Here is a 27,987-nt window from a genome sequence, read left to right on the forward strand (position 1 = left end):
ATTCCTGAGCTCCTCCAGACTGGAGAGGGTCCAGTCAGCCCCTAAGATTGCAAGTGAAATATGCAACTCTACTGATCAATTTTTATATAAATAAGAACTGAAGCGATTCAAGATATTGCACTTTCACAAAGAGGAAAGACATTTAGAAATGGTAAATTACTTTTCTACCTTTCTGGCTCCCCATCCTGACTCTTGTCTATCTCACACTGGTGACCACTGGTCCATAGCAAAGTTCTGGCTTGACTGTTTGCACAATCAAGCCTTGTACTAAAAATCTTCAGGCATCAACATGTGTGGTTAATGGTGACCGCTAAGGGAACAGCTCTGTCAGGGACATTTATATATGGGCTTATATGTTTTTCAGGACTGGCCCCTTCCCTCCGCTCGAAGATAACTCCAAATTTTGTAAGGTGAGCCTCTGGCTACAATGAGCTAAATACACTGAAAATGGTAGCAATTTCATACCATCATTTTGTCATATGTCCTGTGCGTATTTCCAGATCTGTTACTTCTAGTATTTCTTATCCTGTGCTGGCCATTCCAGCTCCTACCTGCTCAAGGGGCTCTATGGATTTGCAGTCAGTGTTCAGCCTCTTGCAGTAAAGGACTCATGTGGGAGTCTGCAGCCTGAGCAATCAATTTCTAAACAGTTTTACCTTTTGATATTAATTAAAATTTATTGGGGAAAAAATCCGCCATGAGAGTGGTCAAACACTGGAACAAGTACATGGAGAGTTTCCATCCTTGGAGATATTCAAAACCTGACTGATCAGGCTCTGAACAACCTCATCTAGTCACTTTTGACTTAAATTATTCCCTAATTCTGTTACTATAAGCTCCCTAAGAGAGGACCCACCTATTATGGTATGTTTGTGTAGTACCAAGCACAGTGGTACCCCATCTGAAGTCAGTTTCTCACCATCTTAATATCAGTGTTGTACAGAGTATGAGCAGAAAGTTCTGGGTCAAAAATAGGTCTGCAACAATGAAAGGAATAGCAGAACCAGGAGTATCTGAACCTCGATTGTACACAGTGGAAAAGAGGGACAAAAGAGCTCGTTTCTGTCCCTCAGGAGAACCAGATTGTCCTCACAGCTCCAGAGCTCCACCGTTTCAAAGCAGATGTCTGTCTTGTAATCAAAATTCTTGTAAAAGCTCCTCACTCTTTGCTAAGAACCATTTTTAAGTCTTTAAGGAAGGCTGAGAACCAGTTAATAAAGCTCTGCCATGGTTGTCTAGAGAATCTGAGGTGGCATAAGCCAGGCAATCACCAGGCTCATGCCCTGTGGGGAGGTTTCCCTCTTGCATTTCGAAAACACTTCCTCATGGCACCTCGGAGTGTGTATTAAGGGCAGAATAAAGTTTCTGCCAAGGCATTTGGCTTTGAGGGCTGTAGGAGGAGCACAGTAATAGGGCAAGGTAGACAGAGCACCTGGGACCACCAGCACAGAGAGAGATATGCTACATGTGTTTGGTCAGGATCTTAGCCCCATCTCCCAGAGGTTACCTGTTTCCCTCCCCCTCAGGCTGCCTGCAGTGGTATCCCAAAATGTGAGCGTTTAGCCAAGCAGAACCTGGGGAGACATCCAGTCACAAACATCAATTCCCAGCCAGATTCCAAAGACTGTAGTTGAAGGAGGAGACTGGCTAAAAACCAGCATGCCTGGGGACAAACACATTTATGCCTTCACCTCAAGTTCATATTCTTCAGTACTATTTGTCCCCAGGTGATTGAACTTGTAACTTCTCTGAACTGAGTTTCTTTTCATTGCTTTCCCTTACTCTTGATCTTAATTAAGTCTCCAAGGGCCTGATACAATACTCATGCAAGTCTACAGAATGTTGGGTCATATCCTGGCTTCTCAATGGCCTACCAGGCCTCAGCAGCATCACAGCATCTCAGTATAATATTTTATTCATGTTTTATTGACTCTTTGTTATCTCTAGTAAGCACACTAATGAGGGTAGATCCCGCCTTAGCTTTAGTAAGAGCAGAAATTCTGTGATCGTCTTAGTAGGGAGGAATTGAAAAAACTCCCAGAGTTTGGACTCCCATAAGCCAGTGAAGGTCACTCCTTGCCAAGTCAGGACGATGCTTCTACAGAGAAGCCCACCAGAAGGCCTTCAAGATGTAAACATTGTCCTGCAAGGCCTCTGGCATCGTTGCTATGCTCTTCTCTGGGAAGCAGAGACTCCAACAGCCCTCCAAAACCCTGTGAATCTGAGTTACTGCTCAGAGCAGAGAAAATGTGAAGGAGTTCAAGCATCTACTGTGATTCCACTCCATGCAGTCCCAGTCACCGTCAAGACAAGTCCAGCTGAATGCTTCTCTGTAAAAAAAGCATCTCTACCATCAGGAGAAAAGGGAGAGCTTGGACAAAGACAATACAATCCCATCCTTTTGCTTCAATCATGTGCATGGCTGTTCTTCTCCCCAAGTCATGTACCTGGGTACCTCGGTTGGGAACATGCTTTCTAAAAATGTTCAGCAGAAAGAGAAGAAGGACTTCATATACTTCAGGACAATTCCTCTTCTAGACTTTCACTCTGTGGTTCCATACTCACGTTCTGAGTGCAGAGAGGAAAGAGAAGAGCTGAGAAAGCAAGAGGAAGCATGAGAGAGAGTTTGGACAGAAACAAGAATGGGGAATCATGCTTGGATGAGAAATCTCCAAATTCTCTGGTTAGAGAAGCAGGCATCGCCCTCCTTGAAGATGTTGATGAAAACATCCTAGCAAACATCTAGAGAAGCACTGGGAAAGATTGCAAAGGGGGCTGTGTCATTTGCATTGCTGGAGTTTGTTAAGCACGTGCTAGACAATAACAACCAGGGATAGCTCAGGTGGAGTTGATCCCTCTGGGACAAGGGAATAAGCCAGTGATCTCTCAGCATCCCTTCAAGCTCAATTTTCTAGGATTCTGTGGTTGCTGGGAGCGTGTTGAGCAAGAGTGAACACCAGTCTCTTGTTTAATACTCATATGAAAAAGGAGTTGTGCTTCTTTTTTAGGCAAGCAAATAAAGAAAATGGCCCTTGCTTGCCTCCATTAGAGAGCTGAAGATCCCAAAGATGAAGAATTACGTTATTTGTTGTGGAAAGTGAAATCCTTAAGGGTTATGTGTGGGGAATGGTCATGGCCCAGTTGTTGGAGCAAAATGGCACTCATAGTACACCCAAAAATAAATGGCAATCAGATTTCATCAATGGCAGCAAAACCAACAGAAATAGAAAAAGATGAAACATACTTAAATTAAATGTCTCTAGAACAAGAGCACAGCAGCACTGGAAGAGCAATTGTCACTTGCTATGCTCTGGAATAATCTCCAAGTCTGGCTTGTAGCTATCCTTAAAGGAAGAGTCACAGTTTCCTTCAGGATTTGATAACCAATGTTCTTCTACCCGCTTCCAGAAGGTTTCCTTTATAAAATCCCCAGACAGACAGACCTTCTCCAGGCTCATCTAACAGCCTTTTGGAAACACAGTTCAATGATTTTGTAATGACAAATAGAAAAGAGTTATTAAATATGGGCATTCATTATGGTTTTGAAACCATTTAGGAAAATAAAGGCACACTCTAGTGAGAGTGAGCTCATTTTTTGGGGGGAAAGGGGAGTGTCTTTTTTCTTTGCCCTATATCAACTCCACTAAATCTACCACAGCATGTCTACTGAAGTCTGTGCAAGAAATTGGCTCCGTTTGGTGGAAGATCACTGAGTTTGGATAATAAGATGATAACGTTTTCTTCTGGAAAGAAGAATGAATCACTTATGGACGGTGAGAGAAGAAAAAAAACAAGTGTCTCTGTGCCACCACTGTCTGAATTGTCAATGCCTGATGTTTTTAAATAAACAAATCCCAGTAACTGTGTCCATCTTTGCTTCTGGCCATTTCATAATAGGTGGTGAGAGTCAAATAAAGAGATGCTTGTTTGAAGGGGAAAAACTGCTTCAAATCCATTAGCTACGCTGAGATTGGAGTCTTCTCTGTTTTATAAGAGCCCTCCTACACCTCCGAGAAGTCTTCTTTACCTCTTTGCTGGAACATCTCACAAGGAGACGGAAGTCAGGAGAGCAGGGGAGGCTGGAAACAACATCAGGTTGATTATTACTTGGCATCTTCGTCGTTTCTCGAGCAGATCAGCCCAAAGTCCATGGGAGGAAGACCAGCTTATGCAGTTATGATGTCCCCATGGTTTTCAGGTAAGACCAGGCTGTTCCAGGAGTCCTGTTTGGAGCTGGTCGGTGGAGACTGGGTGATGGCTGATTGGTAAGCCTGCGGGGACAGCTTCAGGGCTGAAATCGCAGGGTGAATAGAAGATCCGTGTCCAGACATAGCAGAGACCGAGAATGCCTGTGGAAAAACGGAAGATCCTATAAAAAACAAAGTTTCAGAGCATAGAGGACCCTACAACTCCTATGAGTGAGGTGGTGCTTTTCTAATAACAAGAGACTTGTGAACATAGCTGAGAAGTTGCTAGAGAGTCCCAAATTACAGTTAATGTATGATGATTTAGACACTTTCCTTCTACCTCCTGCTCTATCCTGTTACAGCTTGGGGGGAGATATTGTTCTTTTCTAGTGAAAGAAGTGATCATTTTACCTCCAAAACCCTTACAAATGGCCTCCTGTAACGTTTAGGACTTGTAACAGTGCTGTAAAAGGCTGCAGGTGCAACATCAGTCCAGCCCAGCACTCAAACACATATATTTGCATCATGTGGATTGTTACTTGAACACTAAAATTCTATTTTGAATCCAAGGGGAGACAAATTATCTCGCACCACTGCGTCGTAATCTTGCTGTGATATGAGGATCTTTAACTGGGGCACAGTTATGAAACCTGAAGACATTCACACACATCAACTTCCACATCTGGGTCTTGCTTAGCAGGAAATGCAGCTTTTGTGGATGCAGTGCTGGTCCCGAGACATCTAGTGGCAGATGTGATATAGAGAACATGTCTTTGCTCGCCGCTGTCTTGCTGGCATTCTTAACTTTGCAGGGACTCAGCTCAGCTACATTTGGGCTGTGTGTCTTTATTACTCTACATGCACACTGCCTTACGCATATAACCCTACTGACGGCCAGTCAGTGCTGGGAAAGTAGGTGATACTGCCAAATTCTGCCTTGTCCCGGTCAAACCAAGTCATACAAAAAGAACCAACAGTTTCTTGTTATGTCTTGATTATATAGTTGACCAGCTAGGACTTCCATGTTTTCAACAGCATGGCTATTTCTTGCAATTGATTTGGAACTACTATAAAAGCCATACTGTGCTTGTAACACAAAATATATACTTTCATTCCACCACACGGGATCTCCCACTGTGAGTTGCTAGATGCCTAGGTTGAAAGGTTGCAGCTTTTTTCCTACATAGAAGGTTTTGAGGATGTTCTCCTCACCATGTCTACCACAGTACTGCTCCCATCTTTGTCACATCTCCAGTACCTCCCCTCCGTACCTGAGAAATTGGGCTGGGGTGCCCGTAATGAGATGAAAGCCCTGGTTCTGTTTTTATGGGGCGCATTTCCTCAGTGGTCGTGGCGCTGCTGCTGCTGCTAGCGGAGCTGGTGGTTGGGGTAAGACTCTCGCTGCTGGATGGACCTGTTAGAAAGCAAGCGGTGATGCAGGCTCTCCCCAAAGAGCTTTCAGCACAAAACTATACCCAGCCACCCAAAGTTAGCTTAAGTAGTAAATAAATTAGTAAAACTGAGCTGGGCTTTCTGATAGGACATTCAAAAACATTCACTGTTTTTGAAGAACCAGCCCATTTTGTGGTATGGTGTCTGATTCATAGGGCACCAGACCAAATTTCATTTTAAATGGCCACATAGACAAGTGCACACGCACACACAAGCAGAGTAAACTTTCTTGTGCGACACTTACCTGCTGGTGTCTTTGTTTTGTTAAGGTTCTTTGGCTTACGCTTCCGTGTTTGAATGCCTTCTTTTCTCATTGCTAAAGGCCTTGGAACCTGTGGAGCCAAATATAAAAGACATTGGTTTCTGTATGTCTAGAAAAAGTAATCTTTTCTAGACAAGAACTATTTCTAAGGTCAAAATGGAACTCATCTAACTTGTTTTTCCATATAACTCAAAGCAGAAAATGTCTTGCTGGCTAACGCCTATTTTCTGATAAGGTACCAAGTCTATGTGGGAAGACCTTCCTTCAGCATTGATCCCACTGAGACAGTCACTCTTACAGTTAGAAGCATCCTGGGATGACCAGAAGAAATTTATTGGGTTCAATAAATTGGGTTAAATAAAACCCATTTTTATCTCTCTTTTCCACCTTTTCTTCCAGCATTGACCTTTCTCATGAATATTACCCTATATACCCTTGACGCACTGGAAATCTTTATATATACATATATGTCTTTATATATATGATCTTCCTTAGGAGTCACAATTCCCTAAAATAGCAATAGGAAGCAGAACTAGGACTAGCACTTGCCAGCTTGGTTGACTACAACCAAGCCTTAGCTGGGATCTGGTACCCGATTTGAAAGGGCTCAGCCCTCTTTTGTGCTTCTCACTCAGGTCACTGAAATGCCTGAATTTAGTTGTGATGAATCTAGGCCTGTTTTAATTGGATTTTAGGACTTTCATGGAAAGGGTATCAAATCAGTATGTGAGGAATGCCCTGCATACATCACCCCTTGGAAGCATAAGCATAACAATGCTAGGATGGGGGACACTGAGGCCCAGAGGGACAGAAGGAAAAGCAATTCCAAAGAAGCATTAAAAAAGGTACAGCAAAGCCAATCACCAGCACAGTTGTACCAAGAGCCCCTGATAGGAGTAAGGACAATAAAGGCTTTACCCCATGGAGCTTCATGTAGAGTCCACAGGCATTACAGACTGGTTCTCCCTCGGCGTTTCTACGCCAGAGCGTGGTTGTCGTCGTGTGGCAGTTGGCACAGGAGAGGCCAACGCGGCGGGAAGCCGACTGGGGGAAAAACAGGACAAAAATGCATCAATCCTCCACTGCTTCCACCAGCAGCATCTCAAAGGCCAAGGAGCTCAGCTCCAGGTCCCAGGCACACTAGACAGTTGATGTGTCCTTCCTCTGCTACTCCACCTTTTCTCCCTTGGGCAGTCCAGCTACAGGGCAAGTGTGCATTTACAGATCCACGCAGCTCACGCACTTGTATTTCTCAAGGAAGTCTTATTCTTCCATGAGTGTGCTGAGTTAGAACCATGAGTTGCTGCTTGCTATCGAACACCAGTTCTGATATCTAAAGGGCAATTCCTGACTACACCGATGTGCCCAGGCACAACAAGCACACCAGTAAATGAAATAAGTCAAGGACCTCGATGCCAGGGCGCAGACGTTGACAGTGCTACTTTGCTCCTGGCCAATAGTGTCATATATCCTTCAAAATTAATGAAGGCTGTGATGGAATTCAGCTGCAAGGGTAACTAACTCAGGCAGGTCAGCTTGGTCCAGTCGCAAACTGAACCAAGTAACCTGGTTCAGTCAATAACCCGGCAGGGGTTTTCACAAGAGGGCGCTGGGTGACTATGGCTGGTGCCAGAACTGAGACTAATGCTGTCATTTTGGGCACTTGCATGAGGATGGCTGGGTCTGAGCACAGACAGTCTGGGCTATGTGAAGAGCAGTGCAGGTTGGAAATGGAACATCATGGAAGATGCAGCAAAGGGGCCGGTAGAAATACACAACACAGAGGGAAGTCTTGTTAGCTCCTTGCTGCCTAGGAATAGTGGCACTTGTGACAGGCCCCTGTTCCCGGGTCATGGGCACAGGTTTCAGAGACCTTCCCAGAAACCCTCACCTGAAATAATCCGGGAGAGGCAGAATATCCAAACTGAGCTATTCCTATCTCTCAGCCTGAGCTCCCCATCCTGACCCCACAGACCCTGGGACACCATGAACTGCCCTGTTCCCCTCTCCCACACGCCCTGTGCTTCAGTGTGCTTTCAGACAGAGGGTCTCCAGGGAAGGGGTGATGTGAGATAGGTCACCCAGTGATGACTGGGGGAATAAGGACCCTGAAAGTAAGAGAAGAAAGACTGCGTTTGTGGTGGAGCTGGAAGGGGTTTCCATTTGTTCTAATATCCTAAAGTGGTCCTAATGCAAAGATTGGCCTTTTGCTCAATGGACAGCATAGGACTGCCCCAGTGTCCTACACATGCCTTACTCCACCTGGCCCAGACATCTCTATGGAAGCAGTCTGGACAATGCAAGGTCATGCAGTGCATCAACCACAAGGTTATCTGGCTTATTTAGGAGATCAAGACCAAAGCCATCTGGATGGGGCAGATGGAGATGGTGAACCCTTGGAGATGAAAACCACATGGCACCTCTACCTACCCAAACCCTTTTCACTTCCACCTTGCATGCAGCCTTGCCCCACATGCGCTGTGTGATCTTTACTTACCAGCCTCCTCTGAGGTTTGAACAAGGGTCGGTTGATGCCGTTCATCTTGTGGTAGAGGCCACAGGCGTTGCAGAGGTAGTGCCCTGTGCCGTCTCTCCTCCAGAGTGGGGTAGACATGGCCCCACAGTTGACACATTCTCGACCTTCTGAGTAATCATCAAAAAATTCTGCTGCCATGAAGGGAGAGAAGGGGGAATACTTGGTCAATTACAAGTCCATACATTTAATTTCTACTCTGGTTATATTTAGCCCCAGAAGTAATATCTAAATAAAGGCATAAACATTCAGATTTTATGGGGTGTATAAAAACACCTCTTCCATCTACAAGAAGAGCAGCACCCTCCAAGATTATTGGGAATAGGAACCCCTTTTCCAGCCATACAGTGTTGGATGAAAGATTTATGTAGCAGCAGGTATGTTCTGGGACACAGATAAAAGGGAGACAGAAATAGAAACCTTCCCTTCTGCTCTGACGTTATCCAATTTCCAAGATTGGGCACAGCCAGGGCAAACAGATTGGGACAGGCAAATAACCAAGTTTACAATCAAGACAAATTACCGGCAACCACAGACAAACACAAGCCTGGACCCACAGAACTGTCCCGAAATCACAGTTGCCCAAACTTCTCATTCTGTAACTCAGGCAAGCATGGGAGGAGAATAGGAGAGAAGCGTGTCTTGTCTCTACTTGTGCACCATGCCAGTTGCCACCCAAGTCCCTCTGAAGAGGGGAAAAAACATGGAGCCAAAGTGCAGAGACATTCACACGTCTTTAGCTGATTCCCTGCACAAGAAGCAGCTTCCGGACTGCAAGAATCCATGTGTGCAACCTCAGCCCTATGCTGTCAACTAACAAATGTTGGCCTTGGGCATTTAGAGGACATTGGTCTTCCTGATGCAGATCTCTGTCGTTCTTGACGTCATGCTCTGGGGCCTGTTCACCTTCCTTGACATCACATTCCATGTTCACCTTCCCCCAAGGCCAAGTTGTGACATGAGAATGAGGACAGTTGCTCTGGGCTGGTGCTATGGAAGGTTCATATCATCTGCATGGTAGTGAAGAGCCAATACAAGATGTTGTGACTGCATCATTTGGAGATACACAGGTCAATCACCCTGGGCTAGAAAACCCTCAAGAAGCCAAGGACTAATTTAATATGGTCCACTTTGCCTAATAAAATTGGATCATATGATATGGTCTTTGCTGAGATACAAATATAGTTGCCTCCAGTTAGTACGGATCTGGAAAAAGCATATTGCTAATTGTGATCCCACCCAATGGATATCACCTACTGAGGTAAGTTTAAGGATTCTTGTAAGAAATTCCTCTCTGTGGCTCCCCTCTGTACCCCACAACAGAAACCAAGACATGCACACATTCTGTTGTGGGCACTACAAAAGAAAGATCAGATGGTAAAATCCTGGGGAAGACAAGAAAAAGGCAAATAACATCAAAGGACTCTGAAATTTTCCATAGACTGGGAATAAAACAGGCTGCTGGATATTGGCTGGGAATAAAACAGGCTGCTGATTCCCTGATTCCCAACATATTTGTAGCATGCAGGAGACTTCCAGAGGATGGCACTAGAGCCTTGAGCCATTACAGAGCAGTGCAACCTTAGCTCTGAAAATATTAGTGTGCATCTCAGTACATTTCATGCCTGCCCATCTTTGGCTGTATGGGATTCTCAGCTTTCCTTTCCTTCAGTTTGCCAAACAGCAAGCCAACAATTTTTTGGCAGATCTGTGTCTCGAAGCCCCGGAAGGTTCCAATATTTAATGTTCAAACATCAATCTTATATTCTCTCATTTCTGCAGGAAATTGTAGGAAACTAGGCATGAAACAAAGAGTTAAAAAAATACTGAAGTGTGGTTGATAAGTGAAAACTCAGAGGAAGAGATTCATGTGAGCTTAGTTTCCCCCAGAAAAAAATGGCTAAAAATGGCAAGAGATTAGACCCTGTGGCGACAAGGAAATACTAGAAAATAGGAAATGAGTGCACCTAAAGGGCTCTGGAACCAAAAAAGGGAGGAATCCAGTATCTTCCTAGCAACTTAGGAAAATCTCATTATGTTAGAGCAATTCCTAAAGTTTGAGACAGAATGGGAATCCCTCCAGGTGATATTTTTACATGTGTTCTCAGTGGTACTATAATCATAAAACCTTACTTTCCTTTTTAAAATCAGCACTGAATTATGGCCAAAGTCTAGATCAAATATACTTCCTTTGAAAAGAGAAGGAATTGGAACAGTTGATCAGGAAACAACTCATTTCCTTGAAAAATCTCAAGAAAGGAGAACATTTTGCTCTTTTTTAAAGTTGTTGAAATCTTTCATCAACATTTTCCAAAAGAAAGATTATCTATTTTCAGAGTAATGTAGATGCTGTGAGAAAATCTCTACTTTGAAAATAGTTCAGTAAAAGTTGTCAACATGATCTCAGAGAATTTAAAAGGATAGAGTTAGTCCAAAGGTAACAGTTAAAACTTTTGACCAATCTAAGTTTTGTCTGTTACTAATTACAGTCTCTCTCTTCAGGAGAATTTTCCACTACAAAAACATATCCTGAAAGTTTTTAAGCAATGAGTAAAGAAAAAAAAATCATAGTAGACCATCACAAATGTTAAAAGCTGGACTATCTCTTGACTATGAAGGTGCCTCAAATCGGTATAAGAAAAATGTCAAGTATGGAAATCTTTTTTTTTTTTTTTATGTAAAAGGAAAAGTATGTTGAGTTGAAAACAGATATATTTGTTTGTTTGTTTTCTGGCAAAAATCAAATTTGCTACAGAATACTGAATATTCTTTCTAAGAGTTTGTGTGAGACTCAGCTCCATTGTCCACACTCTTTTTACTCTTGATCTGCAATCTCCCTCAAAAACCCCAATGCAAACCACCTTGAGACCCTCTTTCCTTGCCTTCTCATTCATTTGCATTTGTTCTTATTATAATGCTCACAATTTTTCCTCTTTTTCCTTTTTTTTTTTCAGTTGCTGTGATATTTGGAGTAGAAATTCTCCTTTGACAGGCTTTGACTGACAACTTTGCACCAAAGACTTAACCAGAACGGCTGTCTTGCTTTCATAGCACTAACATTTATGTGATTTTACCCCTCAAGGTGTAGACGAAGGTGAACCACGTGCACATCAATAAATAGAAATCCCTGGTGAAAAACTTTATTCCCAGGGCACATTGAGGCTTCCTGCAGTGGGTTGCTCTACCTAGTCATAGCCCATGCAGGTGATACCAACTGGGTGTATCTCCTGTTTACACCATCCAATGCTGAGTCAGAAGATGTCATTAGTGGAGTGTAATCTCAGAAAAACACCAATCATTCCCAGAGCCCTGTCAGAGCAAAGCGAGCTCCTTGACCTCAAATGATCTCACCTGAAGGAAAAATTCTCTCCTGCTTCAGGGTATGCTTGGTGATGGTGAATTCCTTTTAATAGGAATGTTCTCTAGAAGGACATGCCTTAGACACAGTGGTGTCTAAAGCGACTTGGAGAAGACAACTTAAGCTTAACAAATACCCTTTACTGAATGAAAGAACCACGCATTTTGGCACTAATGAAGAAAAGAAAGACTAGGAATCATATTTATTTGTAAAAGAATTGCTCTGATTTCAAAGCATTGTTGTGTTTAGTTACCTAGAAGTCATCAAGACACTTTCTGAGACCACTGAGGCAATCCTAGCTGCTCTTGCAAAGTTGGAGGTCTATGAAGTAATGAGAAAATATCACCTTAACAGCTGCAGCTTGGATTCACATCCCTTCACAACCCTGCCTCCTCGTGCCCTACTTAGTGTAACAGAGTGCTGCACCCATGTCCTGTCCTGCCCTCCAGTTTGGTTCACTCTAGTCCAAAGAATTTCAATAGTCACAATTCTACTTTTGTGTCTGCTGCGAGTTTCTGCCTATCCTTTCCAACAGACCTGAGCTTTAACCATTTCATTACTGAGTAACCATGCCTGGGATAACTAGGTAGAAACAAACTGAGCAACCAGAATCTACAGAGTCATGCTAGGAATTGGGTAAAGGACACTTGAGCTGTGTGGAGTCTATGAAATGTCACATGGCACAGCCACTATCCAAAATCTAGGAAATCCAAATGATCAAATAGCTGCTCACTGTTGAAGATTTATGCCATGGCCTACCTTCTACCCCAGGGTTATAACTGGGGCTGAGGCTACCTCCCCATGCCCGGGCACTCCTCAGAAGTGCGCAATATCTTCAAGGTCCATGCCAAGACAAGTTAATTCCCAGTGCTCAGAGCCCACAGTAACTGTGAACCGCCATCACATTGAACTCTACCAGGCAGGAAGGTCGCTGGGTTTCAAGTGCACTGTTTAATCCGCCCTTGTTGTTAATAACAGGGATTAAAGCATGGCTGGAGACTGGAGACTCCCCGGGAACAGCAGCAAAGTGCTTTCTTGGCTTCTGTCTCAGGGCTGGAGCTCTAAATCCCAACATTATGAGATCCCTTGACACTTATTCTTTCCCTTACCTTGCAGTAGCAGCTGAGAAAGGAAACATTTATTCAGGCAGCAAATTGCCTGAACAGCTCCCTGCGGGACCGTGAACAATGGGAATGAAAGGAAAGGCTCCCCCAGTCGCACTCAGGGCAACAATTTCCGTTTCATGAGCCACAGGAGCCACTGCCTGATAATGGAGATTTATGGGTCCGTCCAGTGACCTCTTTAATAGCCTTTCTGCTGGGAGGTACATCAGGGAAGATTTACTCCTTCTCCCAAAACCAGGTATGGCCAGCACTAAGGCAGGGTTGAGGAGATTATAATGTTTGCCAGTTAGGCTAAGCAGGAAACAGGCCCAAGGTTGGAGCAGGCTACTTCACCGCAGGTACTAAATGGTCTATTGCTACTCTTTGAACGTACAGCTCCCCTGAATGACTTTGCCCAGTCCTTATCTTAGATAGTATCAGTCTTTTGATCAGTTGTTCCTTTTATGGGTTGAGTCCCTGGGTCTGACACTGACTAATGCTAATGGCTTTCAACTTAGTGCTCCGCAACACCATACTCTGAAACCATTAAGTATCTCACGTGAGAATACATCACGAAGTCATGCTGAAACACCTGGTCTGTGGAGAAGGTGATGTGAGTGCTGGTCAGCAGCTCACTATGTAAAAGGAGAGCTCTTTCCTCTCACAGCTGCCATTTATATGGACTTCAAGGTCCCCAGGGCACAAAATGTCACTTGTGTGTTGCACAACAGTTCCCTAATCTTGGGTGAGGCCTTGAGCATGCTAATTTCAGAAATACTTTCCACAATGGGACATTCAGTCCCCAGCGAATCAGGAATGACTCCCAAAGGAGACATTGGGACCTAGCTGAGAAAAAAGCATTCTTGGATATGGCTCTTCAAGGCTTAGTCACTGGGAGTGGTCCTTTACATCACTGGCCAAGTCCACAGAGATCAACTGGGAAGAAAACTCCAAGGCTCAACAAGCAAATAGATCTGAGGGTCACCAGTGAGCTCACACCTACAGACACACTTCCAGCATGGCTAGCACATGACAGCATCTATTTCCACGGCCATGCCAGCCTCAAGCCTGGCTACCTTGGCCTTTACAGTGGGAAGGACCAAAAAACACCTCACAGTCAGGTTAGCTGGAGATCAGGAGGAGGTTGGATAAGTCTTGAGTCTGGAGGAAGGCTTGAGCTCCCTTCTTTAGGTCCTGCTAACATCCTCTTCGCACACTTCAGCAAACTGAAACTGGGCCAGCCTATTGTGCTCCCATTCCTAAGTCTAGATCTTCTGTGTTTGCTTGTGGTCTCCTTTACTGATTTTAAATTGTTGACCTTGAAGAGTCCATCTTGAATGAATAAGTTTGAGGATTTGGGATCCATAAACATGGTAACAGTAAAAGCACCTCTGATAAAGATATCAAGGCCATCAATTCAGAATCAGCAGTTTACAAGTTCTGTTCCCAAACCAGTCTCTGGAAGGAGAGAAAGAGCCCTTCCTGCCCCGAACTGGGTCAAACCGGATTGTGTAGGAGAAACAACAAGGCTGTCTCTCTTCTTCTGCCCTACAGCCACGTCCTGCCTTAACCCCCTTCTCTCTATTGCTAGCCAGAAAGAGACTTCCATTAATACAGCACTGGAGCATTGTTTACAGTTGAAAGGACATTTAATATCAACATTTCCCCCTGCAGAAGTGTCTTCTCAACCCAATGAAGGAACTCAGCAAAGGAGAATCTGTCCTTCAAACATAGCCAAGCACTTACAGGCTCTAAACAGAGCTTGAGAGTAGTTCTCCCTGTGGAGAAACATTTCCTAAAAAAAACTTGTTATGATAAGAAGTGAGAGACACAATCGTGTGTATACACAAATCCCAAATGGACTCTCAAGGTACTTGCAATGGAAACAAAGGACATCAGATCCTCCAACAGGTGGGCACCTCAAGGAGTGAGGGTCCCAAAACCACCATCTCCTGCTTCACGGAAGACTCAAGACGGAAGGGTAGGAGAAAATTGAGATTTACCATTCCCAGCTGTTCAAGGTTCCCAAATCCCAAGATTGACTCAAAAATCCCAAAGTAATGAAAAGTTTCATTGTAAACCCTTACTCTTCAAGCCTTGAGTGCCTTTGGTTAGCATTTTGCTACAGCAACCAGAGCTGAAAGTCATATCTTATATTTCTTATAAATAGTTGAGATTCTTCCATAAGTTACATGAGACCTGGAAGGACGTTTTAAGGTGAAATCCCCGCCAAATACTAAAAGGTTTCTAGTCAAATCATAACAGTTGTAAGTGTTGGTTCTTCCAGTGCTATGGCAAAACATGGTTGAATTGGAAAACAAAATAGAAGGCAATGAAAAACATGGAGAAACAGAATTAGGAAAAGCAAGGAAATAAAAGAGCCTAAATGTATGCCTTGAAAAATCTGAAGCTAAGTAAAAGTTGACTGTAAATCTTTCGTTTTTTTGATGGGGACATCATCAACTTGAAATGCACACGGGGATCACAAAGCCCATGCACCATATCTCCCCCATGAGCTGAAGACATTCTTGTAAAGACAAAATCCCTGTGCAGATTGTCCCTATGCAACCATCTGAGGACAAATATTTCACGGCAAGGCGAAGAGAACATTGCATCCCTCCCATGCAAAGCTCCCTGCTCTGCCAGTAGCAATCCAAGGCCTATGGTGCACACCACTGCCAACAGCCAAGCATACTCCTTGCCTTGCTGTGGGTTTTCCCCAGGTTGAAGGACAGGGGAGGCAAAAGCAGCCAAGGAACCAGCTGAAATCATGGAAACAGGTGTGCAAGAGGGATGTGACAGGCATATAGGTCAAATCCTGGCCCTGCATCTGAATTCAGTCTTGGATCTGCCATGAGCTTTCCTTGAGCAGGTCATTTCATCCCCTTATGAGGCCATTCTTGCCCCACAATCAGGACAAGACTCTTCTATGCTCACTGAAGGCAGATAGTAGGAAAACTTTAAAAGATTTCAGTGATTTGTTCAGAGACAAGCAGCAGATAGCAAAATCATGGGTGGAAATGGGGCTGATTCTTCTAAAGCATATGCAAATGAAGTGCATAAAAGTACCAAGGTGCTACTTCTTCTTTTTTCCTTTTTCCTTCCAGCATAAATAGATAAATTTTCTTTTTTTGCCAAGCCTCTTCCAGAAAGACCATGCTCAGAGTACAGTGTTATGGGAGAACCTGAGCCCACCTCGCAACTGCAAGAGGAAGTGGAGAATATTCAACCCAGGGCTCTGGGGATACTTTAGTGCCTAATTCTAGGAAGTGGCAGGAGGTGGTGCAGGGGGAATGGTCAACCTCATCACTTGGAAATGCAAAGACAGCTATCCAGATAAATATAATCACCAAGCCCCAAACCATCAAGCCCAGTGGTTGAACCAGACCTGAGTGGAAAGATGTCTATCCACATGGGCCATACACCACCTAGATGACCATAGCCCACCTGCACCCATCTACAAGTAACGTAGTCTGCTACAAGGGAGGCAGGACGCACATACCCTTGAGGATGTAGGGCCAGTATCTTCACAAGGGTTGAGGGTTCGACAAGCACTCTTCATGCTACTTTGGACACATGCTTTCCTTTTTGCATCCCCCCACCAAGAAGACCAGTCACACATAAGAAGCTACTCAAATACATACGCTTGTAAATCAGGGGCTGTCATGACGACAAGCTGACTAAAGATACAGCAAGAGTCTTACATCCCAATCCCCTAATGTGGTGCAACCCCAAGAAGCAGTCAGAAGAGACAGATCTTCCCCATCCATCCCTAGCTGCTTATTCCAGTGGCTATTGGCACTAGCACTCATGAAACCATGTGATATATCAGGTCAGAGAAGAGAGTCTGCTGAAGGCTTAGCCCCAAAACAGGAAATCTTGCTTTTAGTTGGCATGCTTGATGGCCAGCACTTTCAGACAATGCGTTCTAGAGCAACTTCCAACTGCAAAGTTGTACTTAAGTGAACCTCAAGGTCTGTTTTCTTTTTTTCTGGGATACATATGTGATCCCACTGACCAACATGACTCTCCCCACGTTTTTCCTCATGCTTTCAGTTCTTACACTCACAAATATCTGAGGCTCTTCTGATAAACAGGAGATTCCTGCACTTATTGAGTGTCCAAATGTTTTTTAACAATTCTCAGATTAGCATGGAGAGCCCAGGGCATGGCCAGCAAGAAGCCATCCACGCACAGAGGCCTGTTTAGCAGCAGGGACCTGGACCTGGTCTTTCTCGTATTTGACAGAGGAAAAACAATCTCAGCATTTTTGTGCCTGAAGTGCTTCTTGTCTCCAATTGAAGGTATCTAGAAGAGGTTCTCCTTCGTTTCAGGGGAAGGAGCTGGGGAGAAATGTGGAGAGTAAGAAGAAATGGAGAGAGAAAGAGAGAGAGAGAGAGAGAGAGAGGAAGAGAGGAAAGAAGAGAGGAAGGAAGAGAGGGGGAGAGGGAGAGAGAGAAGGAAGGAAGGAAGGAAGGAAGAAGGAAGGAAGGAAGGAAGGAAGGAAGGAAGGAAGGAAGGAAGGAAGGAAGGAAGGAAGGAAGGAAGGAAGNGAAGGAAGGAAGGAAGGAAGGAAGGAAGGAAGGAAGGAAGGAAGGAAGGAAGGAAGGAAGGAAGGAAGGAAGGAAGGAAGGAAGGAAGGAAGGAAGGAGAAAGAGAGAGAGAGAGAGAGAGAGAAAGAAAGAGAGAGAGAGAGAAAGAAAAAGTTTTCTAAAGGTTTTCTAATGCCCCCCTGCCCGGGCAGCTGGCAGTTTCTAGGTTGGGCAGAGGCAATGGATCATAGACACAAGCAGTCGTGTCTGATGTACCCACCGGGGACCACGAGCAGACGTGCCAGGGAGGGAGGCCAATATTCTGTTCTGCAGCTGAGCCATGGGAAGTGGCCTTATGGCCACTCGTTAACTGGTGAATTGTCCATGTTAATGACGGCAGAGTGTGGTCTGGCAGGTTCCTGTGCCTGGGACTTGGCATCATTTTACTGTCAAGCGTGATACATCCTTGGTGTGCTCTTGGCCCTCTCAAGGCAGTTGATGGGCTGTAACTCCTTAAGCCACAGCAACCCAATGGTTTGTGTCAGGGAGAAGCTGACAAGATGTATTTAGACAACAGATCCAAACTCTTCTTGGTGCCAGGAGATAACACGTCAAGGGGCAACACCACAAACTGCAGCTTAGGCTTTAGGAAAAGCTTTACCCTGGCAAGTGGGGCAGCACTGAATTGGGTACCCAGAGAGATGGGGGAATCTCTATTTCTGGGAGTTTCGAACTCTAAGATGAGTTTAAGCCATGGCTGACCTCATCTGGTGTTGGCAGTAGTCTTGTTCTGTCCAGGAAGCTGTATTAGAGGTCCACAGGTGTCCCTTGCAATCAGCACTATTTTTTATATTCATTATTATTATTATTATTATTATTATTACCATGTTTATGTGTGTGTGTACCATTTATATAAACATGGATGTACATATATATGCGTATATCGTGTTCTTAAGAAGGAATGGTATTTCATCAAGCTAAGAGTCATCACATCTTTGCTTCTGCTATTAAAATTGTTTTTCTGTGACTATACAGAGCATAGCTATATAGAACTCTATATATGTGAATGCATAAATATGTATTTATACACACACATACACGTAACAGATACTCTTATATAGTGTGTATATATATGTGATTTGTAGGAACATTTTGGCTATGTGTAGCTACGTGTGCCTAAAAGGTATCTCTGAACAGGAGGACATAGAATCATAGAATCATAATAATTGGAAAAGTCCTTGAAGATCATGAGATCCATAAAACAATATTGGCAATTATGTGCATATTCAAGTTCCTTTCTCGCTTTGCTTTAGTTCATTAATTTAGATATAATCTCTGAGTCCAGTTTTAGCAAACATTATTCGGAGAGTCCAGGGAGTTACACCAGAGTAAAACAGGCCAAATTCTGGCTTGTGTACGAGAAAACAGCCAAAGACAAACAGAAAGGTGTTTACTCCAGTGCACAATGTCACACGGGACAGTTGGTTTGTCTAACCCGGGCCGTTCTTTTTTTCCTCTTTTATTGGTTATTCTGAACCATAAGTCAACTCAACCCCTAAGAGGGGCAGGAGGATAGAGTGATTCTCCCAGCCACTGATAAAGTATCTGAAAAGGTCAGTTCAGATTTCAACAAACTCAGGAACTGCAGTCCAGGCCAATAAAGCGGCGAGTACCAAACTTATCAGGGCAACCTATAACTTGCAGTTTTTCTAACTCAATTGATTGGACTTTTTATCTAAAATAACAGACATTATAAGATAGGCGAAAGTCGAGATAAGGAACAAAATTGAGTAGTCTTGAATGAGATCAGCTTGGGGACAGGTTCAAACTCCCACACCTGCCCTGGAGGAATCAATGAAAGTTTCTTGGCATTGTCCACTGGTTTTGAAATGCTGCTCGAGTTGAGTGAACTTTGAGACGGCAGCGTTTATTCTGTGATTATAATTAACCTGCTCACCCGTTGTTATTGATTTCACATGAAGGGAGGTGACAGAGTCTGACTGGATGTTGGTTTAGAAATATAAATGGTTGGGAGGGGAGGCAGAGAGGCACGCAGTGAGCTCTGCTCTTCCCTGGCTGCAGCAAAAGAAAAAAGGGCATGACTGGTCTTACTCCACCCAGGGAAGTTGCTCTAGCTTCTGCTTACGGTCCTGTTTGTGCTGGGAACAGGAAAAACCTTCTGGGACTGATTTTTGCATCTGCGGAGCCAGGGTAAATCTCAGGGCTGAAGATCAACCCCATCGCTCTTGAGACACGAGGGCTGAGCGTGAGAAGCCTGGGAGAAAATCCTTGGTGCTGCTCAGGTTCCAGGGCAGCAGAGCATCCCCCCCCAGCCCCAGGGAGCGTGAGGAAGACGAGCCCCATCCAGCTGCCTTCCTCTTGCTCCACCACGGCATGTCCCAGCTCCTCCACGTTCCCAGCAGCGTGTCCCCTGGGCAGCCAGCTCCCGGGACCAGCACTCACTTCCTCACATAATCTCAGGCATCTGGGGCCAAACATATTGCTCAGAGGAGCCCCGATGTCTGGGGCTCACCTCCTGAATGGCTGTTACAGCTCCAAGGCCCTGCACGGTGGTTACCATGCTTCCAAGGACTTGGTTTAGAAACTCACAGAATTTAAAATAATAAAAGATAGATTATTTTTATGCCTCTTGTGGAGTTTGAACGTTTAGGAATCCAAGTTTCCCAGCTTTCCTCCTGTCCAGAAAAGCCTTTTCCCTCCCATTCCAGCAAAAACAGAGGTGCATATGTAATAACACGACTCCAGAAGTTGGAGCTTGAAGGGGAACCAAGGCATCCCAAAGCAAAAGGGCCGGCAGCAGCTGGAGGCAGATAGCTCAAGGATAGACACGGAGAAGATGCCTCCAGTGCTGTTTGGAGATAAGCAGAGCAGAATAGACAGCAAGCCCCAAAGACCCCTCTCCACTAACCCAAGGGACCAGGGCACAGATCCAGCCATGGATCCATCCAAGAACTGTTCCCAAAGCGCAGCAGGGGCACGGCCACCAGCTCCTGGAGTGGCAGAGATGCCACATTATCCCTATTATATTTTCTATTATAGAGCAGGCAAGCAGAAGCTATGAAAAAGAAAGTCCTGGCAAAATATCGCTGGGTGGAGATGCCATTGACCACTGCACCTCTGTCCAATGTCTCTTCTGCCATACTCCGATTTTAACCTTTTAAAAGCACCTAATGAGTCGACATTTGTGCAACAACAGGCGCCTGGACCCATATGCCAGCACACCATAAACACAGCATTAAACATCCATGGGCTGTCCCGAAATCTCCCCCCTTATCGGGAGAGCGAGACCAAGAGCCAGCAGCCGCGTCCCGCTGCAGGACCTCTCCTGAAATGCTCCCCGGCAGACACCAGCCTAATTCCTAGGGATTAGGAGGGAGCATTTCCACTCTGCTCTTTCGTTATCCGGGATTCAGAAGCGTCTAGTACCAGTCGCTGGTGGAGATGGGAGAGCAGCCCCGACGGATTTCGGTTCTGGCCGCCCTTTCCCAGCCTCTGCTGCCAGTGCAAAGCTGCTGCTTTCCCTTTACTTTCCATGAATTCTTTTTTCCTCCTCCACGCACAAATGGAGCTTCTGAATGTCCCCCGAAAACTGGCGCTAACTATTTGCACCCAGCTGGCTCCGATAAGGGGATCAGCAGCTTTAGGGGGGGTCACTAAAAATAAAATAAAATAAAGCAAATCCCTTTGTGCGGCAACTGATAAACCCTGTGGCCACTTTCCAAAAAAAAAAAGACAGAAAGGAAAAAAAAAATACATTGGATTTTGAGAGTTTTCTTGTCCAATGACATATTCACCTGTAGATCTCCAAATAGTTTGCAAGGGGCTGCATTTCTTCCCTACGTATCTTCCCTATGGAAGCTTCTTGTACGGGCCCGATCCTGAATTGGCTCCAATTTTATTTCCAAAATGGATTTATTCATGTGTATCCATTAATGGTTATTTCAGTACGAGAAGGATATGAGAAGGACACACAACTTTGGTCTCCCAGATGGTGAAATCCTACAGGAGCTCTAGGTGCACAGACTAGTCAAAGCCGATTAACCCAGAATATCTCTGTGCAGGCAAATAACTAGAAAAATAAAAATCACGGGGCACCTTTAGGAGAAAAAATATTTTTGCTGCTATTTGACACTATCCCAACTTGGCCTTAAAATCGCGTCCTTGTTAAAATCAGAAAGCTGAAACGTTTCAAAGCTGATGACAGGGTCAGATCTACGTCCAACTTGGAAACTCTCTGCCCAGATCTTCTTTCCTACCACGGCCGCTGGCTCTCCACCGAGGGTCCAGCTGCCTGTGATTTTTTTGCATGAGAAAATCCAGCTCTGTTTTATCGTATTTAAAGAAAAATTATAACCAAGTGCACTGAGTGTTTAAAAAATAATAATAATAAAAAGGAAATAACAAGGGAAATACTGTGAATGTGACTCTGCCGCAAGGGCTCCTAATCCACATTAATTTTCCAAAGAACAGTCTGCATGGCCCCAATTTTCCAGGCAACAACCGACCTCCTGAAATACTGCCCCATTGCACAGAGAAGTCAAGTCCTGCTATCATGTAAGTTATAGCAATTTCTAATAGTAGCAGCTATGGGATTTTCAGAGTTTTTAATACCAATTGTACCAATCACTGAGAAGACACGGATTATTTAATTTTTTTCTGCTACTGTGACACACATGTAAGTGCCCATGTATAAATATCCCGCCGCTCTGGAATGGCAAATAATTGCTTTTAATTTGTCGTTACAGATGTTTTTACCACTGGAACCAACAAATACCAGTCATCCTAACCCGTTAACGTTAGAGCAATTTTAGTGTTTTACCACCTGGATGTTTAATATACAATTATAAAGTAAATTTGTCCCAATGAGAGTTTTAGTTTTGTTTTCCTCCCCAAAATGAGAAGACCTCCAACCAACCTTATAATGAAGCCTGCTCTTAAAATTTGCTTTCATTTGGGATTTCAGAAAAAGTCCTCAAAAAAAAGTCCACAAATTTTCCTGGTTATTTAAGCAGTAATTCACAGCCTCACGTAAAAGGCGTATTTACACCCTACTGCCAGACAGTCAGAAAACAACGTGAATTAAAGACCCATCTACAAAGATGAATATTTAGGAGGAGACGGTGAATGTGGCATATCTAAGCAGCAACTCAATGTGTGTAATGCAATATATCTGCCCCAAAACAACACCTCAGCCTTGTTTTAACGAAGGGGTTTTGCAGCGCGGGTGCCTTTGTTGGGGACCACACGTCACTAACGCTGCCCGATGCGGCCGCCCTGGCAGAAATCGGCATTTCTGCATTTGTCCTCCAAATCTGGGCAGATCTGGCTGATTTAAGGCCATGGTCTTTGCTATGGGCGCACAGTATCAGATGGGTTCACAGGTGGATGTACCCCCGAAAGAAAAGGCAAACACCTCCTATGGATTTTTATAAAAGTGTCTCAAAAGACGCTTTCCACACAAAACCTTCGGCCGCTTCCACCTTTCTCTCCCCAGTGCCCAAAGGGACTGTTTCAAAGCGGGGAGAAATTCCAGAATCCCACAATTCTTCACCTACTTTTTAATAAGGAAATTGTAGGAAAGGAAGGCAGTAGTATCAGACTGGAAGAAAATCTTGCTAGTCCAACTTCACCTCCGCTGCTTTTTCACTTGATTTGGGGCTTTATATCATATTTGTTGCTATTTAAATTTTTTTTTTTTTTTTTTTTTTTTTAGCATCTGTTTTAAGACATCCTTAATTTTACAGCCTTTGAGAATCAGATGCCTGTTCAAAATAAGAAGCTCCCTTCAGGATAACCAACTGAGCCAAGACTTCTCCCTCATCAGAAGAGCACAGTGGCGGCGGGATCGGGTCCAATTTCCTTCGGTAAATACCACCAGATAAACATATATCTCTTTCTACAGGTTTACCTTCTTTTCTCCAAACCAATGGAAATAAATATAGAGAAAACAAAATCTATGCTGTCCTCTTAAATTAAAAAACAGTGTTGTTATAGGAATAAAGCTGTGCATGTGTATATAGGTGCAGAGAAGAAAATCATTTTATCCTTGCTTAATAACACCTTAGATTGAGTACCATGATCCATAACTTTAAATATTATCATTTCACAAAAAAAAAGTAAATATATCCTATATTCTACCATACCCGTTCTATATAATATTTCATATTTATGGGGGGTAATAGGGGATGAAGCATAATCATCAGTAAAGGTATGGTATTGCCAACAATGACAATGTAGCCCCATCAATCATATTTTTAATATTGTTGCATTATATCTCATTTAAAACGTTCTCTTTAGGGTCTCCCTGGGTAAAAAGCAATTGTGTATTTGAGTGAGCTCGTGCATTTCCATGCCCAGGTTTGATGGATTTTGTCCCCAAACCCAACGGGGCCAGGATGGGGCCCCTCCGACCTCGCCATCCCAAGAGACAAGGGCGAAAAGGGGCAGGATGAGACAGACGGGTGACAATTAAATTAGGCTTTGCAGAAGGACAGTTTGCAACCCATGGAGGGAACAAAGCCCCAGGCCAAGGCGAGTGCTTCCAAACTGGATCTTGATGACTCTCTTGGAATGACCCGCGGAAAGCAGTGACACACCAGACCTGCGGACAGGCCTCAATTATACAACATTCACTTCTCATTTTGGGAAAAGAGGGCTGCAAAAGTGTGTGTTTGCCCTAATAGTGCTTTGTGCACCCGGGAAACAGGAGCATCCCTGGTGTCCTTTCTGGAGCCTACACCCCGTGAGCGCACGTGCAAAATGCACCTCCATCCTCCAACATCATCGCACCGAGAGCAACCAGAGCAGAGGTGCCCCAGGCCACCTGGAGATGCATTTGGGACATTTCCCCATCTGTTTGCTCCAGGATGCAGATCCCTTTCCCTTAGGTGTATGGGGAATGGTACGGGGGCTGCTCCAAGGGTAGACGGATGTTAAAAATGCCGATGAATCACCGGGAACGGCAGCCTGGGGATGCAACAGGGCAAATCTTTTAGCATCCCTATGGGAAACCTTCAGATCTGGCTCAAAATCTCTCTTCCCCCGCCGCGATGCATCACTAGAGAAAACATTTTCCTACGGAGCCTGCCCAGCACTTTGATCCAAGCGCCTTTGCAGGGGGTCGCAAGTGGCGACGGGCTCGAGCTTGGGGGCAAATCCCCCCTCCCGAGCCCGGCGGCATTCCCACCGTCTCCCACCTGGGAAGGAAGTTGGGACGCGTCGCCTGCGCGCGGATTTTGGGGACGGAGGCAGGTTTTGGGGAATGGCAGGGAGGGCTCCCGGCGGGAGCCTTGATGGAGCGGCTCCTCTCCTGCCTCATTAGCCCCGGGGTTCGTTAGGAGGCTGCCCGAGCCTCGCGGCAAGTTCACGGCCTCCGTATGGAATCACGCCCCCCCCCAGCCTTTTACTTTGGAAAAAAAAGCCCAAATGAGGCATTTTGAATGGGAGGAAGCTTTTCAAGCAGGCCTGCATGATTTACACATCCGTCTTCCCTATATTTTTACACCACAAAGCTAAATCTGGCAATTTTTACCCAGGCCAAAATTCCCATAATTTGGATGATAAGCAAAAAATATATATTTTAGTCTTATTTGCTAATCACTTCTGGGTACAGATTTCCTCAGCTTCGTTCCCCGGCACATATTTTTGGTGCAAAATAAATGCCATCCATGATTGCCAAGACTACAGATCTTTGTCTATCCACCTGCCCAGACCTCACCTTTATTATTTAAACATAATATTTTTAGTATTGCAATGGTCCTAATGACGCTCCAGAATTAGCACTTTAAGAAGGTGGGAGTGTGTCCAGGAGGAAAAAACACTCAAAGAAGATGAAAATCCTGCAAGAGCCCTAGGATCTCGATTTACTTTAACCTCATAGGAGAGGCTGTTTCTACTCATAGATTCTTCATCACAAAGATATAAAAATATCTTTTTTTTTTTTGACCCAAGTCCCACTGATAAAATTTGGGAGGGAAAGGAGAATGGGGCAGCTTTGGGCCCTAAATACTTCATGGGGAGCTGCCTTTAAAAAAAAAAAATCCCCATTAATATTTTAGTATTAAATAGTGCCACTTTCAGCTGGTTTCTGTTTAAAGCAACCCTTTTTTTTTTCTACTAAGAGCACTTTTTAATTAAAACCCTGGTGTTGTCTCCACATTCAGGGTGGAAATGAGATCCCCCAAAATAAAACCCGCGGCGCTGCGAGCAGGCGGGATGCAACCCCTCGAATCCAGCCACAGAATCGGGATCTAGTTTTAGAAAAGGTCCCAACCAGCAGCAAAAAAACAGTTGCTAAATTGGCTGAATGCATCCGATCTACCTGCTGCTATAAAAGACCCCAAGAGAGGAAGGAACTTTGGGACCAAAGCCGCAATCTGAGAGAACTCAGTGCAAAACTGAGCTTAACGCAGAGCCTGAAACACCAAAATCCCTGTGTAAAACAGCCTAGGCCTTAAAAGCCGACGGATATTTCTGTAGATGAAATTCTTCGTTTGCAATATTTTATTTTCAAGCACTTTTGTTATTAAAAGCCTACTTGATATCCTAGCAAAATGACTATATTTTTATGTATTTTTCCCCAAGGAAAAGATTATTCATCAACCAAATCCAAAATCATGATCATCCTTCTCAACAATATCCAATAACTACTGTTTTTTCTACATGTTCTGCCTTTGCAATGCTTCTCCAAAACATCGCCTGGTGGTCCCAAGCTTGTTTCTTAAAGTCAGCCTCTGCCCCATTTTAAGGAAATCCTAAAGCCTATAGAAAACCAAAGGGCACAGTGAGGACCAAGTTTTTACAAATACCTGACTTTCATTTCTGTAACTTGGTTAAATAATGATAAAGGTAAAGAGAAAAGAAGGAAAAAAAAATACATGCCAAAATGCAAGTTAAAAACTGGCATCTTAAAATACATTTGCTGATAAATCAGAGTAATTTTCTTCTTGGCGTTTTTAATTTTTTCACTCCGACCCTAAAACAAGTACGAATACATCCATAGAAAGAGCGTGTGGAGCAAAAAAAACATTTGAGAAACTGCAAATTGACACATTTCTCTCCCTCACAACACCTCTATTCACCCCACTTTTTCCTTTCCCCTCTGTACAAAATACAGAGCAACATTTTAACCCTTTGGGGCCAGTTTTTGGGGTGGAGAAGCAGAAGAACTTAATTAAATCAGTGCGTCGGCTCTGAGAGCTGGAGCAGCACGACAACCTTTGCGCTTGAGATTTGGGGCAGGGAGATGTGAAAATTCAAGATCTGCTTATTCAAACTCCTCAAACACTTGTGAGTCCCCCCAAAAAGTCAAAATTGGGCCAGTTGTCCCGTGCAAGACATTGCGATAAATAAGAATCCATTTATTTTTTGCCTTCTCTACTGTCTTCCCCATTTCCTTTTGCTTTCCTGTCCCTACCCTGTTTCGCCTGACCAATCTTTCCAAAAATAAAAGGGCAAAAGGGACATAAAAGAACCCAAACAGAAGTCCACAGGACAGACTTCCCTTGTGCTTTGGGCTACTTTTGAGCCCTTTTTGTCCCTCGAGCAACTCTGGGAAGCGGCAAACTACGGAGCATCGTCCTTAAACACGCTGTGGTCATTCCCGTTGTGGTCCGTAAATGTAGGAGCTATTTCCCTGGCTGGCTCCCATCTGGAGCAGGGCCTTACACAAGCATTTAGCGCAAGATTTTTAGCTATCCAATTTTGAAATTGGGGCATTTTTGATGGAAACGACCCCAGCGCAGCTCCATGGGCCTAGAAGAGCGTGCAGGGAGTGCATGGTGAGGACCCCGAGCACGGGTCTCGCAGAAACAGACCCATCCTCACCCAATCCCAGCTTAACCGAGAAAAAGGGGTCTCCACAAGACCCGCTGGCCAACACTCACCGATGTTGGCGTGCCTGGCGGCGCCGGGCGTCCCTCTGCTCTGCAGGTTGTGCAGCATGGGGCTGTCGAAGGGCGAGGAAGTCCAGGTGGTGGCCATTTCGGGGCTCACGTACGCCGGGTACGGGCCGGAGTAGGAGGTGCCGAAGCCCCGGCCGTACTGCTCCCTCCCGTTAGCAGAGAGGCTCAGGGAGCTGCTGTAAGCGGCCGCGGCCTCGCGCGATGAGGTGGCCGGGATGGGGGTGCTGGTGGAGAAGGAGAAGCGAGGTGACACGGGCGGGTGGGAAGATCCCGCGTTGTAAGCGGCGCTCTCGGCTCCCGGCTGAGTCCAGATGGAGTGGCTGGAGACGGGGCTGCCTTGCTGCGACGAGCCGCCGCTCTGGAGGTAAGGCAGGCTGGGCAGCATCGAGGTGACCCTCGTGGTGGGCACGTAGACGGGCGACGCTGCAGCCGCGCTGTGCATGAAGCCACCTGCGCCCTCGTAGGCCGGCGGGCCCGGATTAGCGGCCATGGCTAAGCTCTGGTACATCTCGCGACGGACCCCCCCAAAACCTCCAGCCAGAGCCCCGGGCACGATCCAAGCCGGGCTCCGCTTTGGGTGGCAACCCCGGGGAAGAGGCGACTTTTTTTAGTTGTTGTTTTTATCCTTTTCTTTCTT

General features: G+C 44.8%; 1 protein-coding gene across 2 annotated transcripts; it reads right to left on the reverse strand.

Annotated features, from left to right (window-relative positions):
* Nucleotides 1-428: 428 nt before the first annotated feature.
* GATA4 (GATA binding protein 4) lies at nucleotides 429-27,984 on the reverse strand. Of its 2 annotated transcripts, none has more exons than XM_026040813.1 (6): nucleotides 27,333-27,984; nucleotides 8,399-8,565; nucleotides 6,820-6,945; nucleotides 5,884-5,971; nucleotides 5,459-5,601; nucleotides 429-4,349 (listed from the first exon to the last, which is right to left on the reverse strand). In XM_026040813.1, the coding sequence occupies exons 1-6, from the start codon at nucleotides 27,856-27,858 to the stop codon at nucleotides 4,167-4,169; spliced, it is 1,233 nt and encodes a 410-aa protein (XP_025896598.1). In that variant the 5' UTR covers nucleotides 27,859-27,984; the 3' UTR covers nucleotides 429-4,166. The 2 variants fall into 2 exon arrangements, with proteins under 2 accessions (XP_025896598.1, XP_025896591.1); XM_026040806.1 differs by having other exon boundaries at nucleotides 8,399-8,568.
* Between the last annotated feature and the right edge of the window lie 3 nt (nucleotides 27,985-27,987).

Source organism: Nothoprocta perdicaria, unplaced genomic scaffold, assembly GCF_003342845.1.
Source record: "Nothoprocta perdicaria isolate Ctin4 unplaced genomic scaffold, notPer1 scaffold_101, whole genome shotgun sequence".
Classification (NCBI taxonomy): domain Eukaryota; kingdom Metazoa; phylum Chordata; class Aves; order Tinamiformes; family Tinamidae; genus Nothoprocta; species Nothoprocta perdicaria.